This window comes from Acanthopagrus latus, chromosome 24, assembly GCF_904848185.1.
Source record: "Acanthopagrus latus isolate v.2019 chromosome 24, fAcaLat1.1, whole genome shotgun sequence".
In the NCBI taxonomy this organism is placed as follows: Eukaryota; Metazoa; Chordata; class Actinopteri; order Spariformes; family Sparidae; genus Acanthopagrus; species Acanthopagrus latus.
Window position 1 is genome coordinate 210,001 of NC_051062.1, and position 12,308 is coordinate 222,308.

Sequence of the window (12,308 nt, forward strand, 5' to 3'; positions counted from 1 at the left end):
TTACTTTTGGTACCCTAATAAGTGGGAGGCACATATAGAAACTCTTGTTATTCCTACACCGTTCAACTGATTTTGATGTAAATACCCTCAAATCAAAGCTGAAAGTCTGAAGTTACAGCACATCTTGTTCATTTCATTTCAAATCCACTGTAGTGGTGTATAGAGCCAAAAAGAAGAGAACTGTGTCGATGTCCCAATATTTACAGACCTGACTGTACATGACCATGTAGCATGAAGGTTACTGTTGCACAGTTAATGAATTTAATTTACTGGGAATACCTCCCCTTACATTCAGCCTTTATCAGCACGTCATAGGTGAGATGCAGACCTTAAAGCAGTATTTCAGTGCTAGAAAGATGTCCCTTGCATAAAACTGGTCAGTGAATGCAGTACAAATTCTTTTTTTTTCAACTACATGACCAAGGAAAATGGAATTCCCTTTAACTCAAAAGATTGAAAACGTATAGTTTGCTGCAGCAGACCAATAAACACTCCCACTGATGTACAGCCAGGTGATGTACAGCGAGATGGGCAGTGCTTGGTTTTGGCTTAGTAGTCCTTTTGAAACAGGAAACTAATGCAGCCACGTGGTAACAAACAATGTAGCATTACATATGAACAGACTCAAATATGTTTCTGAAAACGTTTTAGGAGAGAAATAGGCAATGACCAGTATTGTGGTTCACAGTTAATCAGCAATGTCTTGTTTTACAGTCTGACCAGAATTTTTTAAGCCTCTGTTTTTACAGTACAGAAACAATATGTCAACCACTTCCAGTTTAAGATCTGTATCAACAGTATCAACAAAATATGTTTCTGAAAGCATTTTAGGTGAGAAATAGGCAGTATCAACTAGGGGTGGTTTGATTCTGATTACTGAAGTCTCGATTCGATTACAAATCGATTTTTGATTAATAACCATTTTCGATTCGATTTTCAATCATTATCAATTATTGATCTTCCATTTAACATCAGTCAGCTGCTGAATAATTTTATTTCTCTTTTGAGTAACACCTCACAGCACTTTAAATATTGTATAGTGTAACTAATATCAAAATGATTATTTTTTATTTTGTTTTAAATGTAGTCTTTCACTGTTAAAAGAAAGCTGCCAAGCTCAGCAGCCAGACTCATGTTAGAAGCATAGTCGGTGACGAGAACCAGGTCGTGTTTCTCTATTCCCCACTTGTCTGCCATTGTTTTGAGAAACTCACACATATTTGCGCCTGTGTGGCTATCATCCATAGCTTTTGTCTGAAGTACATAGGACATTCGCTTCCATTAACTGCTGACATAATGAGCTGTAACATCACATATGAGACTGTGCCTCTGGATGTCCAGGCATCGCAGGTTATTGCTACCCTGTGAGCAGAGTTGAGGAACGCTTGCATTGAAAAGCTTTGTCTCCTTGTAAAGATTTGCAATTGATTTAAGCATGAAAAAGCTCCAGGATGGAATAACAAATCTTGGCTCCAGACTGTGGACCATGTAGTGGAAGCCAGTAAGAGGAGGACTCTGGTTTGTATTATTTTTACAATTTTTTACAATTATTATTATTATTATTTTTTTAATCGATCTTTGGAAATTTAATCATCGACTCATAATCATCAATATTATAATCGTGATTAATCGATAATCGATTTTTTTCACCACCCCTGGCATCAACAGATTCTTGGTGCATAGTTTACCAGAACTGCCCAGTCAGTAGACACCTTGATCAGAATCTGGAGAGATGCCCCCCACATGATCCAAGACAGAGAGAAAGGGATGGCTCTCTCTCTTAAGATCCATCTACACTCTTCGTGTCAATGGATGCATGCATACAAAATGCGGAACAACATGTCTACGGGCTAAAGCTTGACAGATGACAGCTGTTTCTTTCTAGCGTTTACCACTCAAGACTCCTCAACCAAAATGTGGCCATAATGTTAAATGTTAGCTGTAGTTGTTTGAGAAAAAGATTGTGGAACACAAATCTCCAGAACATGTGCTGGACTATGATGACGTACAATAAGAAGGCAGTGTAGCGTAAACTGGACCCAGGACTCGACCCTGACGTTTATGTCATTATTTCATATTAATATGTATTTAATATGTATGATCTGGTCTTGAATTTGCTTTTTGAAATCTGTGTGGTGCCTAAATTAGTGGAAGGTTGATTCTAGTAATTCTCTCTGACACAGTACGGAACGAGTGAAATAATACCGTAAGAAGGTAGCCGAGCTCACCAGTGGCTTGACAGTGCTAGAGTTAACTAAGCCATTTAGATGGCTTAGAGGTAGTGGCTGGTAGTAGCCATAAGTTATTAAATCTCCTACAACTAATAGAAAACATTTTATCAATGCTACCATTGCCCTGACATTGACATAGTAATCAGCAATATAAAGAGCACAATGGCACTCACCCCAATGAGGGAGTTCTTGGTGTTGCCGATGGTCGTGAGGGTGGTGAGGTTAAAGATGAGGGTGAACTGGGCCTTTTCCAAGGGTATCGTGAGGGAGGCAAAAGCAGGGTGCTGGATGCTTGGGCAGGGACCGCTGAATGCTGGGGCCAGGGTTATCATAAGGCTGGACAGGGCACATGCCATCTCACCCAGTACCATTTTATAAGCTGCCTCTAGCGTTGGAATATTTTTCAGGCTTAGCAGTGCCTGGTACACACCTTGAACAGCTGACATCACCTGTGGAATGACACATACATTTTTCAAGGTCAAATTCAAGCATTTATAAGGGTAATTTTCAAAATTTTCCAGCACCTTATTGCTGGGGTTAAATACATATCTACAGGAACACATATACTAATGATGACTTTTTTTTCCACTTTTTATCACAATTATATGCATTGTATTATGCTGTAAACATCTAAATTATGTTTCATAATAGCAAAAACTTTAGAAATCAAAAGGAGAACACAAAGTTGTATCCAAAAAAAGGGAAGACACTGTTCTTCAGGCACACTTGCACCGAGACAAAGAGAGACCTGAGAGCTCCCTGTAATTTTCTTTTTTGACATAAACTTTTATAAGCTGTTCCCTTATTCATCAAAGTTTATCAATACTGAACATGTCATCAGTCCAAATTGCATCAAATTCACCTCAGCCATCCTTCTCTATTGCTACCAGGCTGAATGTGTGATGATACACACACAGATTTTATTTCTCCTTGTAATAAGCAAACTATCCAGTCTGATCCAAATTTTGCCAAGACAGAGTTATAATGTCAAGCGCTTTCAAGCACTTAAACTAAAATCCAAGCACTTTTCCGACCTTGAAAACACAACATTGAAATTCAAGCACTTTCAAGGATTTCAAGCACCAGTATGAACCTTGACGTGTACACAAACACACACACACACACACACACACACAATGTAACCTCAGTTACGAGTGTAAGCTCACAGTAAATGGCATTTTGTGTGATGTGGCACTAGAGGTCGCCAACTTTCTGCAGGGTCAATCGATACAGACCTCCAAACTTCATGTGGCCTTCAGATTAGCTCAAGTACAGTGTGTAGAGAGCTTCATTGAATGGGATTCCATGGCTGAGCAGCTGCATCCAAGCCATACATCAGCAAGTACAATTCAAAGAGTCAGATACAGTGGTATAAAGCACGCCACCACTGGACGCTAGAGCAGTAAGGACGCATTCTCTGGAGTGACAAATTGCACTTCTCCATCTGGCAATCTGATGGACGAGTCTGGGTTTGGCGGTGCCCAGGTGAGCGGTACTTGTCTGACTGCACTGTGTCAGTTGTAAAGTTTGGTGGAAGGGGGGATTATAGTGTAGGGTTGTTATTCAGGAGCTGGGCTTGGCCCCTTAGTTCCAGTGAAAGGAACTCTGAATGCTTCAGCATACCAAGAGATGTTGGACAATTCCATGCTCCCGACTTTGTGGGAACCGTTTGGTGATGGCCCCCTCCTGTTCCAACATGACTGTGAACCAGTACACAAAGCAAAGTCCATAAGGACACGGATGAGAGAGTTTGTGCAGGCCAGTCAAGTTCATCCACACCAGAGTCCTGACCTCAACCTAACAGAACAGCTTTGGGATGAATTAGAGTGGAGACTGAGAGTCAGGCCTTCTTGCCCAACATCAGTGTGTGACCTCACAAATGCGTTTTTGGAACAATGGTCAAAAACTCCCATAAACGAGTCAAGGCAGGTGAGCAATTTTGGCTTTTGGCAATATAGAACCAAGCAGTGGCTTAGCACCCCACACTCTAGCAAATTATGTCAAAGATACTGTGATAAGCAGCAGAACTGTGCCCTCCTTCAACTGACAACGTCAACACAAAACAAACTGAGTCCGTTTTCCGTTGGTCCACTTTAAGAGGATCAAGTTTGGTTTGTATAAAACATATTTTATGTGAAAAAACCCCAATATCTAAGGTTTGGAAAACACATGTTCAATGATGACATATGGGGGGAATTTTTGGGTACCAATATACATGTTTTCTGTATTTGCAATGAAGAAAACATTAACCAAGCCTTAAATGCTAGCATGAACCTACATGTCATCTTGTTATACTCACACATAAAGAAACACACACACTGACGCACCTCTTTGTCTCGATGGAAGCGCAGCTTCAGCAGCTGAGAGTCAGGCGCCAGCAATTTCTCAACAAAAGTCACAGGCAACTTTGTGTTGATCTGGTCCACTATCTGAAAGCAAACGCAGAGTCAACAATTACTTAAAAAATGTTTGAGAAAGAAGTCCAACAGAGCAGTATAAGTTGGTAAATCTTTGGTCTTCTCAGACTGAAAGCCCTCTGTCTGGACAATCCAGCTCAACATCGATCCTCCTTAATAAAAATGAGTAATTTACATTTACATCAACTTGGCTTTACAAACTCGGCCTCACTTAACATCCAACAAGGATGATAGAAGGAAGAATAATTATAAAAACAAAATCAGCCACAGTACAAGCTTTCATTTAAATAATATTGGGGTCGAGGAAACTAGAAAATTATAGCATATACTATACTATACTTTGTACAGTATATCATGCTTAGAGTGAGTAACTGTAACTAGATTTTGTTGGTCTGCTCCACTACCAAATGACAAAGGTGAACACTGTGGTTTAGATCAAAGTGAAAAATTGCAGGTGTGAGCAAAGTCTGATTTAAAAAAAAAAAAAAAAAAAAAAAAGACGATACCAGAGTGAGAAGGCTGAGCACGGCCAGACTGTAGTCTGAGCCACAGGCCCGGCAGCAGTCCAGCTGGTCCAGGCCATAGACCAGGACAGCGTCCATCAGCTGACCACAGGGCTCCACACTGGCCAGCAACACACCAACACACTCATTCCCTGCTGTGAGAACTGCCTCAGAGAACTGAACCTGCTTAGCTGTGGTGACACAGGCCAGAACCCGGTTCAGCACCTACGGAAAAAACAGAAAAAAGATTCTGGTTCGGCAGTTAACAATAACTGATTGTGAAATACACAGATTAGCCAATACATTAAAACCACTGAGAGGTCAAGTGAACGACACTGATGAAATGTTCTGCTGGGAAACCCTGGGTCTTTGGCATTCCTGTTGATGTTAAAGGTTTTACCTGTTACATGTATGGCATTACGAAATGAAAGTCACACTGCACAAACATACAATACATATGGCCTCTGTCTCAAACGTGTCCTACAATATCTGTTGTACCAAGTGAACTGACTGAAAAGGAATGAAATGTTATGACTATATGTTCTGTTCCTTTGAATAGAAGTGTCTTCAGTAAGGCTGCCCAAGGGTGCAATATTAAATACAATGTGTGTTGTACCACACTCCACTCTTTCAGGACACAGACTTTTCATGACCTCTGTGTGTGGCAGGGTGCATTGTCAAGGTTTGGAAACCTATTCTAGACTTTGTTTAAAAAAAAAAAATGTAACTGCGAATGATGCCATTCATGATCGATTAACAAGTGGAAAATCTCCCCTTGAAGAGGAGTGAAAAAGAAAGAGGCAGAGAGATGTTCAACTGCATCAGCCTCAGTATTATGCTCTTAACAAGTCGAGGGTTGGTGGTGAGAGGGTGCAAAGCAATATAACAGAGGTGGAAAGAGAACCAACAGGAAACTGAAAGTGAGCAGATTGGAGTACTTTGTGAGCAAACACTAAAATTAGGTGGAGACTTCTGTAGAATTAAAAGGATCTAATGTTATCAGTGAAGTGAGGTATCTGCACAGTCTAATGGATACTAAAAGACTAAATCCCCCCAGCAGCTGTGTGTTCACATCTTCCATACTTCAATTAATACAGAGATTAAAATATTAAACCGGTTTCTTGGCTGAACTACACTGGGGGTGTTATAACACAAAGCAAACAATTGGTACTAAAAAGGCTATAATTTGGCAAGATCTCCTCTCTATTTGTCTATGGCATATTAGCTTCCCTGGATTCAAACAAGTTGGAAGGCTGTGGGAAACATAGAAAAGAGAATGTATAATTTGCTGATTCTTGTTGACAAATGCTCAATTGAGTAACATGTTGTAATTTTTTGTGCCGTTTTCATCAACTTCATTGATTTTTGCAAATATTTGCTTATTCTAAATTTGAAGGCAGCGACATGTTTTAAATAAGTTGGGACAGATGCAAGAAAAAATTGTGAAAGTTGTGGAATGCTCCTAAAAACACCTGTTTGAACATTCCACAGATAACAGGTTCAGTGGTAACAGGTGGTAGTATAATGATTGGGGCATCTTTGAAAGAATCAGTTGTTCATAAGCAAGAATGTGGCAATGTTCAACACTTTGTATAACACTGAAAATTTGATTGTACACTAAAGGATATAGGATACACTTGGCAAAACTGTTGGTGGGAAACACTTTGTTTGCAAATGACTGCATTCTATTTTGCACAGGGTCCAAACATATAGGAATCAGGACTGTATATGCAAGTGTTCAAGACAAGACTTAAAAAATACAACTTCTACATTAAAAACTATGTCTTCCAAGCACACTTCTACAATGACATGTTTTCAATACTAAAACACAACTCAGCCCACAATCAGGTTCTCCTAGGTGTAGGTAGGCTCTTACATCAGTGACATAGACTTCGGTAATGGGTGGTCCTCTAAAGGGGTTGAATCGCTCTCCAATGCTGCGGACCACTGTGCTGAAAACCCTCAGCAGAGCTGCCAGCTTTGGCAATGACACTGAGGGAGGCGGGATGTCTTCATCCAGCACCTCACCTGACACCACATGGTTCAGATCCTAAATAGAACACAGATTCAGTCAAGTCTTCCAAAAAAATAACTAAAAAAATTCAAGAGTTCTATGTGGTTAGGATTCGGTATTTATCACATTTATTCATCACAATTCCCTTAAGATCTTCAGGTATTTACAGCGTTAATTATAAATATGTCACCCTCAGGCAGTAATGGAAAGTGCATATTTCCATGCTTCTTCTAAATTCAATCATTATTAAACATATTGATATTTGATTGATCATTTTGACAAAAAAAAAAAACACTTGTCCACTATAAAATAATATTTGTAATACACTTGTAAAAGCTGCTCCGTGATATTTAACAGTCTAAATGGCATTAGAGCACAGCAGTAATTCAGTGTGGCATGCTGTAAGACTAACTTCACCTCTGCATATGCCTCCATATCCTCCAAGAACTGTCCCAGCAGAGTGGTGGAGAAGGTCAGGTCTGCCACCCAGAACTGCTCCAGACTCTGTAACCAGCCTAAACACCGAGGGAGGGAAAGTTAGCATTGCCCTGGTTCCCTCGACAAAAAGCAGATGGGATTTTGGATCAACGCTGACACAAATTTTTGATAGACACATTTTGTTCAGCAAGATAATCTTCACAAATGAACACCACTTTTGAGATTTTAGAAGTGTAATTTAAATCACTAGGAGTGAAAAGCTAATGTTATGCTATAAAGAGACTACATTTGGGTTGCATGACTTAAGTGTCACCACAACTAATTGTCTTACTACACAATGACTATATAGGTTTTCTATAAACTCACCATTCTACAAGTTGTAAAGTTGAGGAGTTCATAAGCAGAATCTGCCTGTAAGTGAGCAGATGTCTCACTATTCCCTCCCCGTCTCATTTAGACACTCGTTAGCCACCAGTTTTTAAAAAACATAAGCACTTGATAATCAAAACATATGATATTTAAAGCTAAATTTATGTCATAGCGCAAAATATGCAATCACCTTAAGTCTGTGATAACACAGACCTTATTTCAGATATTAAGCAGAAAACTGGCTGCGCTTTAACGGTTTTCCAGGTTTTTAAGATAACAAACACCACTCTATAGCACTGGGCTGCCATTAGGTATTACACTTTGTGTAGCAAAAGCAGCATGTCAGCAGAGCAGCAGCAGGATGTGTTTGGGTAAACAGTAGATCACCTGTGTTTTGGCAGCACTTTTAAAGCAAAACGTCAGTCACTTGTTATGTGCTAAAACATAGAAAAAAATGAAAATAAACTACAAGTGTAAATGTGTCAGGTCATAGTTAGAAAGCACATAATCTGTCATTACACAGCCTGTGTAGAGAGCTGCAATCATTACAGGGTTTATGCAGGTTTGAACAAGTCAAGTTTAAGACATTTTAAGACCTTTTAAAGACCATTTTGAACTAAATTTAAGATCTAGACTAAGTACAAAAAAATGTAAGGAAAAAGGTGGTCCCAGAATTACTTTCAAAAATAACCAAATCTATAGCCATTCACAAAGCAACTCAAACAAAGAATGGAGTGAGTGTGTGTGTGTCAGGGTTACTGTAGTTTTTACATTTCCTTTTTTTTCAGTTTTTAATTCTAATTTTGTTTTTTTATTTCTGTTTAGTTTTATTACTTTAACAAGTGATTAAGTAGTTTTAGTTTAGTTTTTATCTGGGAATTGAATTGAATTTAGTTAACCATAATAACCCTGGTGCGTGTGTGTGTGTGTGTGTGTGTGTGTGTGTGTGTGTGTGTGTGTGTGTGAGAGGTTCCACTCAGTTTATTCAACAGTGGAAGATGAGAGGCTTCGAGAAGCTGCTACTTTGACAAGGAACTGGTGATAAAGGCTTACAAAACAATGTGATAGCGTGACTTCACTGGAGAAGCTAACTGGTGTTTTTCCCGATTGTGTGTGTGACACCAGCGCTTTCATACCAAGTGTGCCAAAGCTGAGGGTCCTCTTGCAGAGTGTATACTGCGCTTTAGATTCAATGGCCCTCATTTATTAATCTTGCGTGAAAACGGGTGCAGATCTGAGCGCAGAATTGGTCTTACGACAGGACACAAGTGTGATTTATGAAACATTTGTATCTGACCAATTCCAGAGTATGAATGATCGGGTCTTGATAAATGCGGCGGCTGAATTTGATCATCATTAACATGTTACGCCCCTAAATGTTTCTGGTTCGGAGGCCTCGCCCACTGAGGTCAACCATGGAGAGAAGAAACACTGGCAAGAAGAGAAACTTTTCCGAGATGGAGATCAACATCCTGGCAGCGCCAGCACATCACAGGCATTCCATTCACTAATGCAATGTTGTGCAAAACTGAACAGGCCAAAATAATATCGCACACTTTCTCTGGGGTATACAGCGGCATTCCCCCTGCTGGTCCGAGACAGAGCCACTTGCCCTTCAGCAACCAGAAGCAGCGCTCCACTGTGACCTGTGTGCGCGCACTATTGAATCTGCGCTCCTGCTATGTAGCAGAGCATGTGAGCGGAGCTGAGCGGCGAGAATTTCCACGCCCCACTTACGTGGGTGTTCGCTCCTTCGCTCCATCGCTCCATCGCTCAATCGCTCAAAGTTATACCAGACAGCTCCGCTCAAAGACCGCTCTCCGCTCACTTAAAATTTCATTCAGCTCCAGTGAAATCGCTCCACGCTCACTCAAATTTAAAAGAGGGAGCAATTCCTGATGTTGCATCTATATGACCTGTCTGCTTGCTTTTCAAAATATTTTACAAACTCCATCTCTCAACAAATGACCTTTGATGTAGGCTTACCCTTGAAGGCACATATGAGTCTGTGTGGACTTGTGCATGCCCTGGACTTGTGGAGAGTGGTATCAGAAAGGAACTGGAGCGAAACGGAACCATCGCTCTGGCCTTTAAATTAAAACCCGCTCCGTTCACATGCCCTGCTCTGTAGCAGGGTTTGCCAGCGGGCTTATTAGGTATTACTTTAATTAGTTGTCATGTTAGACTGTTTAGCCTATCATATTTTATTTTACAAAAAAGTGGCATCAGTAAAAACATGGGCTTTTTTATTATTATTACTTTTTTCAAGTCTTTATTTGTTTTAAGAATCCGTTTTGATCTGTTCTAAATATGTAACCGCTTATGCTGAATGGCAGCTGAGGTTTGTTTAATAATTATTTTCAGACTCAGCAAGATTTTGCTGTGCTGCACCGCAAATCCACAGACTCAGATTTGCATACATGAGCTCAGACCTGACGTGAGATCTGATTGTAGCTTCCGCTCACGTCCAAATTGATAAATGCTGAAGCTTGCGTGGAAATGGTCATACACACATTTTTCTGCCGTACGTTCGTTTGAGGGCAATTATGAGGTACAAATTTTAACCAACTGAATTCTGGTTGTTCAAGCCAACACTTGTTAAATGTACACTTTCCGATAGTTGTAGCAGATTCCGCTGTTGAAGACTTTCCGGAACTGCCAAAGAGTACGGTGATAAATTCCGACCGGGCTGTGGCAAAATGTCACTTGTGTTCCTGGAGGCTTCAGAAAGAAGAACACACGGAACCAACTGTGAATCTTGAAAGTACATATTTGAGACCTAACTAAATGTTATTTAAGACCTATATGCAAAATATGGATGTATTTAAGACTTTTTAAGGCCTAAAATTGAGATAGTCTAACTGAACCAACTGTATGAAATGGACCACGGAAAAACATGCCCGCAGAATTCAAACGTTCCATTTTTTAACCAATAGATTAATCAAGCCACCACCAGACATAAATATACAATAGGTTTGCCAAATTTCCTGATAGGACAATGTATGAGGTGATTATGAAAGATTAACCCAATGTATGAGGTGAACATAAAACATTAACCCAACTTTATTACCCGCAGAAAGCACCAAAATGCTTACAATCTGAACATCAAGTAATACATTGAAAATCTTTGAGAGCTAATAAGAAACTGACCAGAAACTTGCTGAGTGACAGACTGCTTCTGTGTATGGTCAATGTGCCAGCCCACCAATATGTCCACTGTGTCCTGTGGAGAAACAACAAACATCAAATGAAATGGAGCTGCCATTTGTCAACATTTCCAACATCGGTTGGCAGGTGTTAGCTGGGACAGGCCCTTGATAGGATAGCTAATGGACCAATCACTGCTAAATCACGTACCCTGAAGTTGGTGCTGAAGACATGAGGGTAGCAGCGTGCCACCTGAAGGATACACTTCACACTCTGACAAAGCAGGTCTGGTGTGTCCACATTCTCCAGGATGGACTGCAAGTTGTTCATCACCAGCTGAATCCCACAAAACAAGGTCCAAAAACAACATTTGTTACATAGCACCTCCCAGTACACACTTCTCACGTCTGTTACTGGCATGAGGTATATGTGGTTATTAGGGAATACTGCTGCCATTATTTTGGTTTGATCCAGTAAGAGATTCACTATGCTTGGAGCAATCAGTGTTTCCCATAGTATTTTCTGAGACTGTGGCGCTTGGGGGTGGGGTAATGTACAGTGCCAATCAGGTGGGTGACCTGGAGAGCGAGGTTCAGGTTTTGCGATTGCCATTTTCAAGGCGTCCCATGCAAAAAAATCATTATTAGGAACACATCTACAAAAATATGCCTGCACTTCAAAATGATAAGCATTTGTATTTCATATGAGCTCATTCATGTGCGCTTGCTCCATCCCAGAACTCCCATTACCCATGCTGGCTTACTTTCATTTTTAAAAATTGCATCCGTCTAATTTTCCTTTGGGTGCGGGTCGGGCATCAGTAACAATTTATAGCGGGTCGGCTCGGGTGCAGAATGTAATTTGGGCTACAGTCGGAAAACGGGTTGGATCCTCTGGCTAATCAACAGGCTAAATATCCAACATGTTAGTTAACGTCAAGGAAGGAAGATGATGGAAAAATATCTCCTTTCTCTAACACTGGATTTATTCATGCCAACGGTTTTACATGAAATCAGATTTTTGTGAATATACAATAACAAACTAGATGATTCTGATACTCTTCAACTCTGTGTAACAATCAGTCATAGGTGACATTTTTGTAATTTTCTAATTAATTCATGGCTGCTTCGGAGCGGCACAGAGACCCACCATCTGTGACCGTGTGTGTGTGTGAGCGAGTGGGGGAGCC

The 12,308-nt window shown here is 40.3% G+C and overlaps 1 protein-coding gene across 2 annotated transcripts in view; it reads right to left on the reverse strand.

The window, feature by feature from the left end:
• smg1 (SMG1 nonsense mediated mRNA decay associated PI3K related kinase) overlaps nt 1–12,308 on the reverse strand; it is a 134,809-nt gene that overhangs the window by 99,223 nt on the left and 23,278 nt on the right. For both annotated transcript variants that reach the window (XM_037091662.1, XM_037091661.1), the window contains exons 7-13: nt 11,330–11,455; nt 11,123–11,195; nt 7,583–7,680; nt 7,028–7,201; nt 5,155–5,376; nt 4,559–4,660; nt 2,405–2,680 (exon numbers count right to left, since the gene is read on the reverse strand). In XM_037091662.1, the coding sequence (XP_036947557.1) occupies nt 2,405–2,680; nt 4,559–4,660; nt 5,155–5,376; nt 7,028–7,201; nt 7,583–7,680; nt 11,123–11,195; nt 11,330–11,455 (1,071 nt within the window). The remainder of the gene's footprint in view (nt 1–2,404; nt 2,681–4,558; nt 4,661–5,154; nt 5,377–7,027; nt 7,202–7,582; nt 7,681–11,122; nt 11,196–11,329; nt 11,456–12,308) is intronic.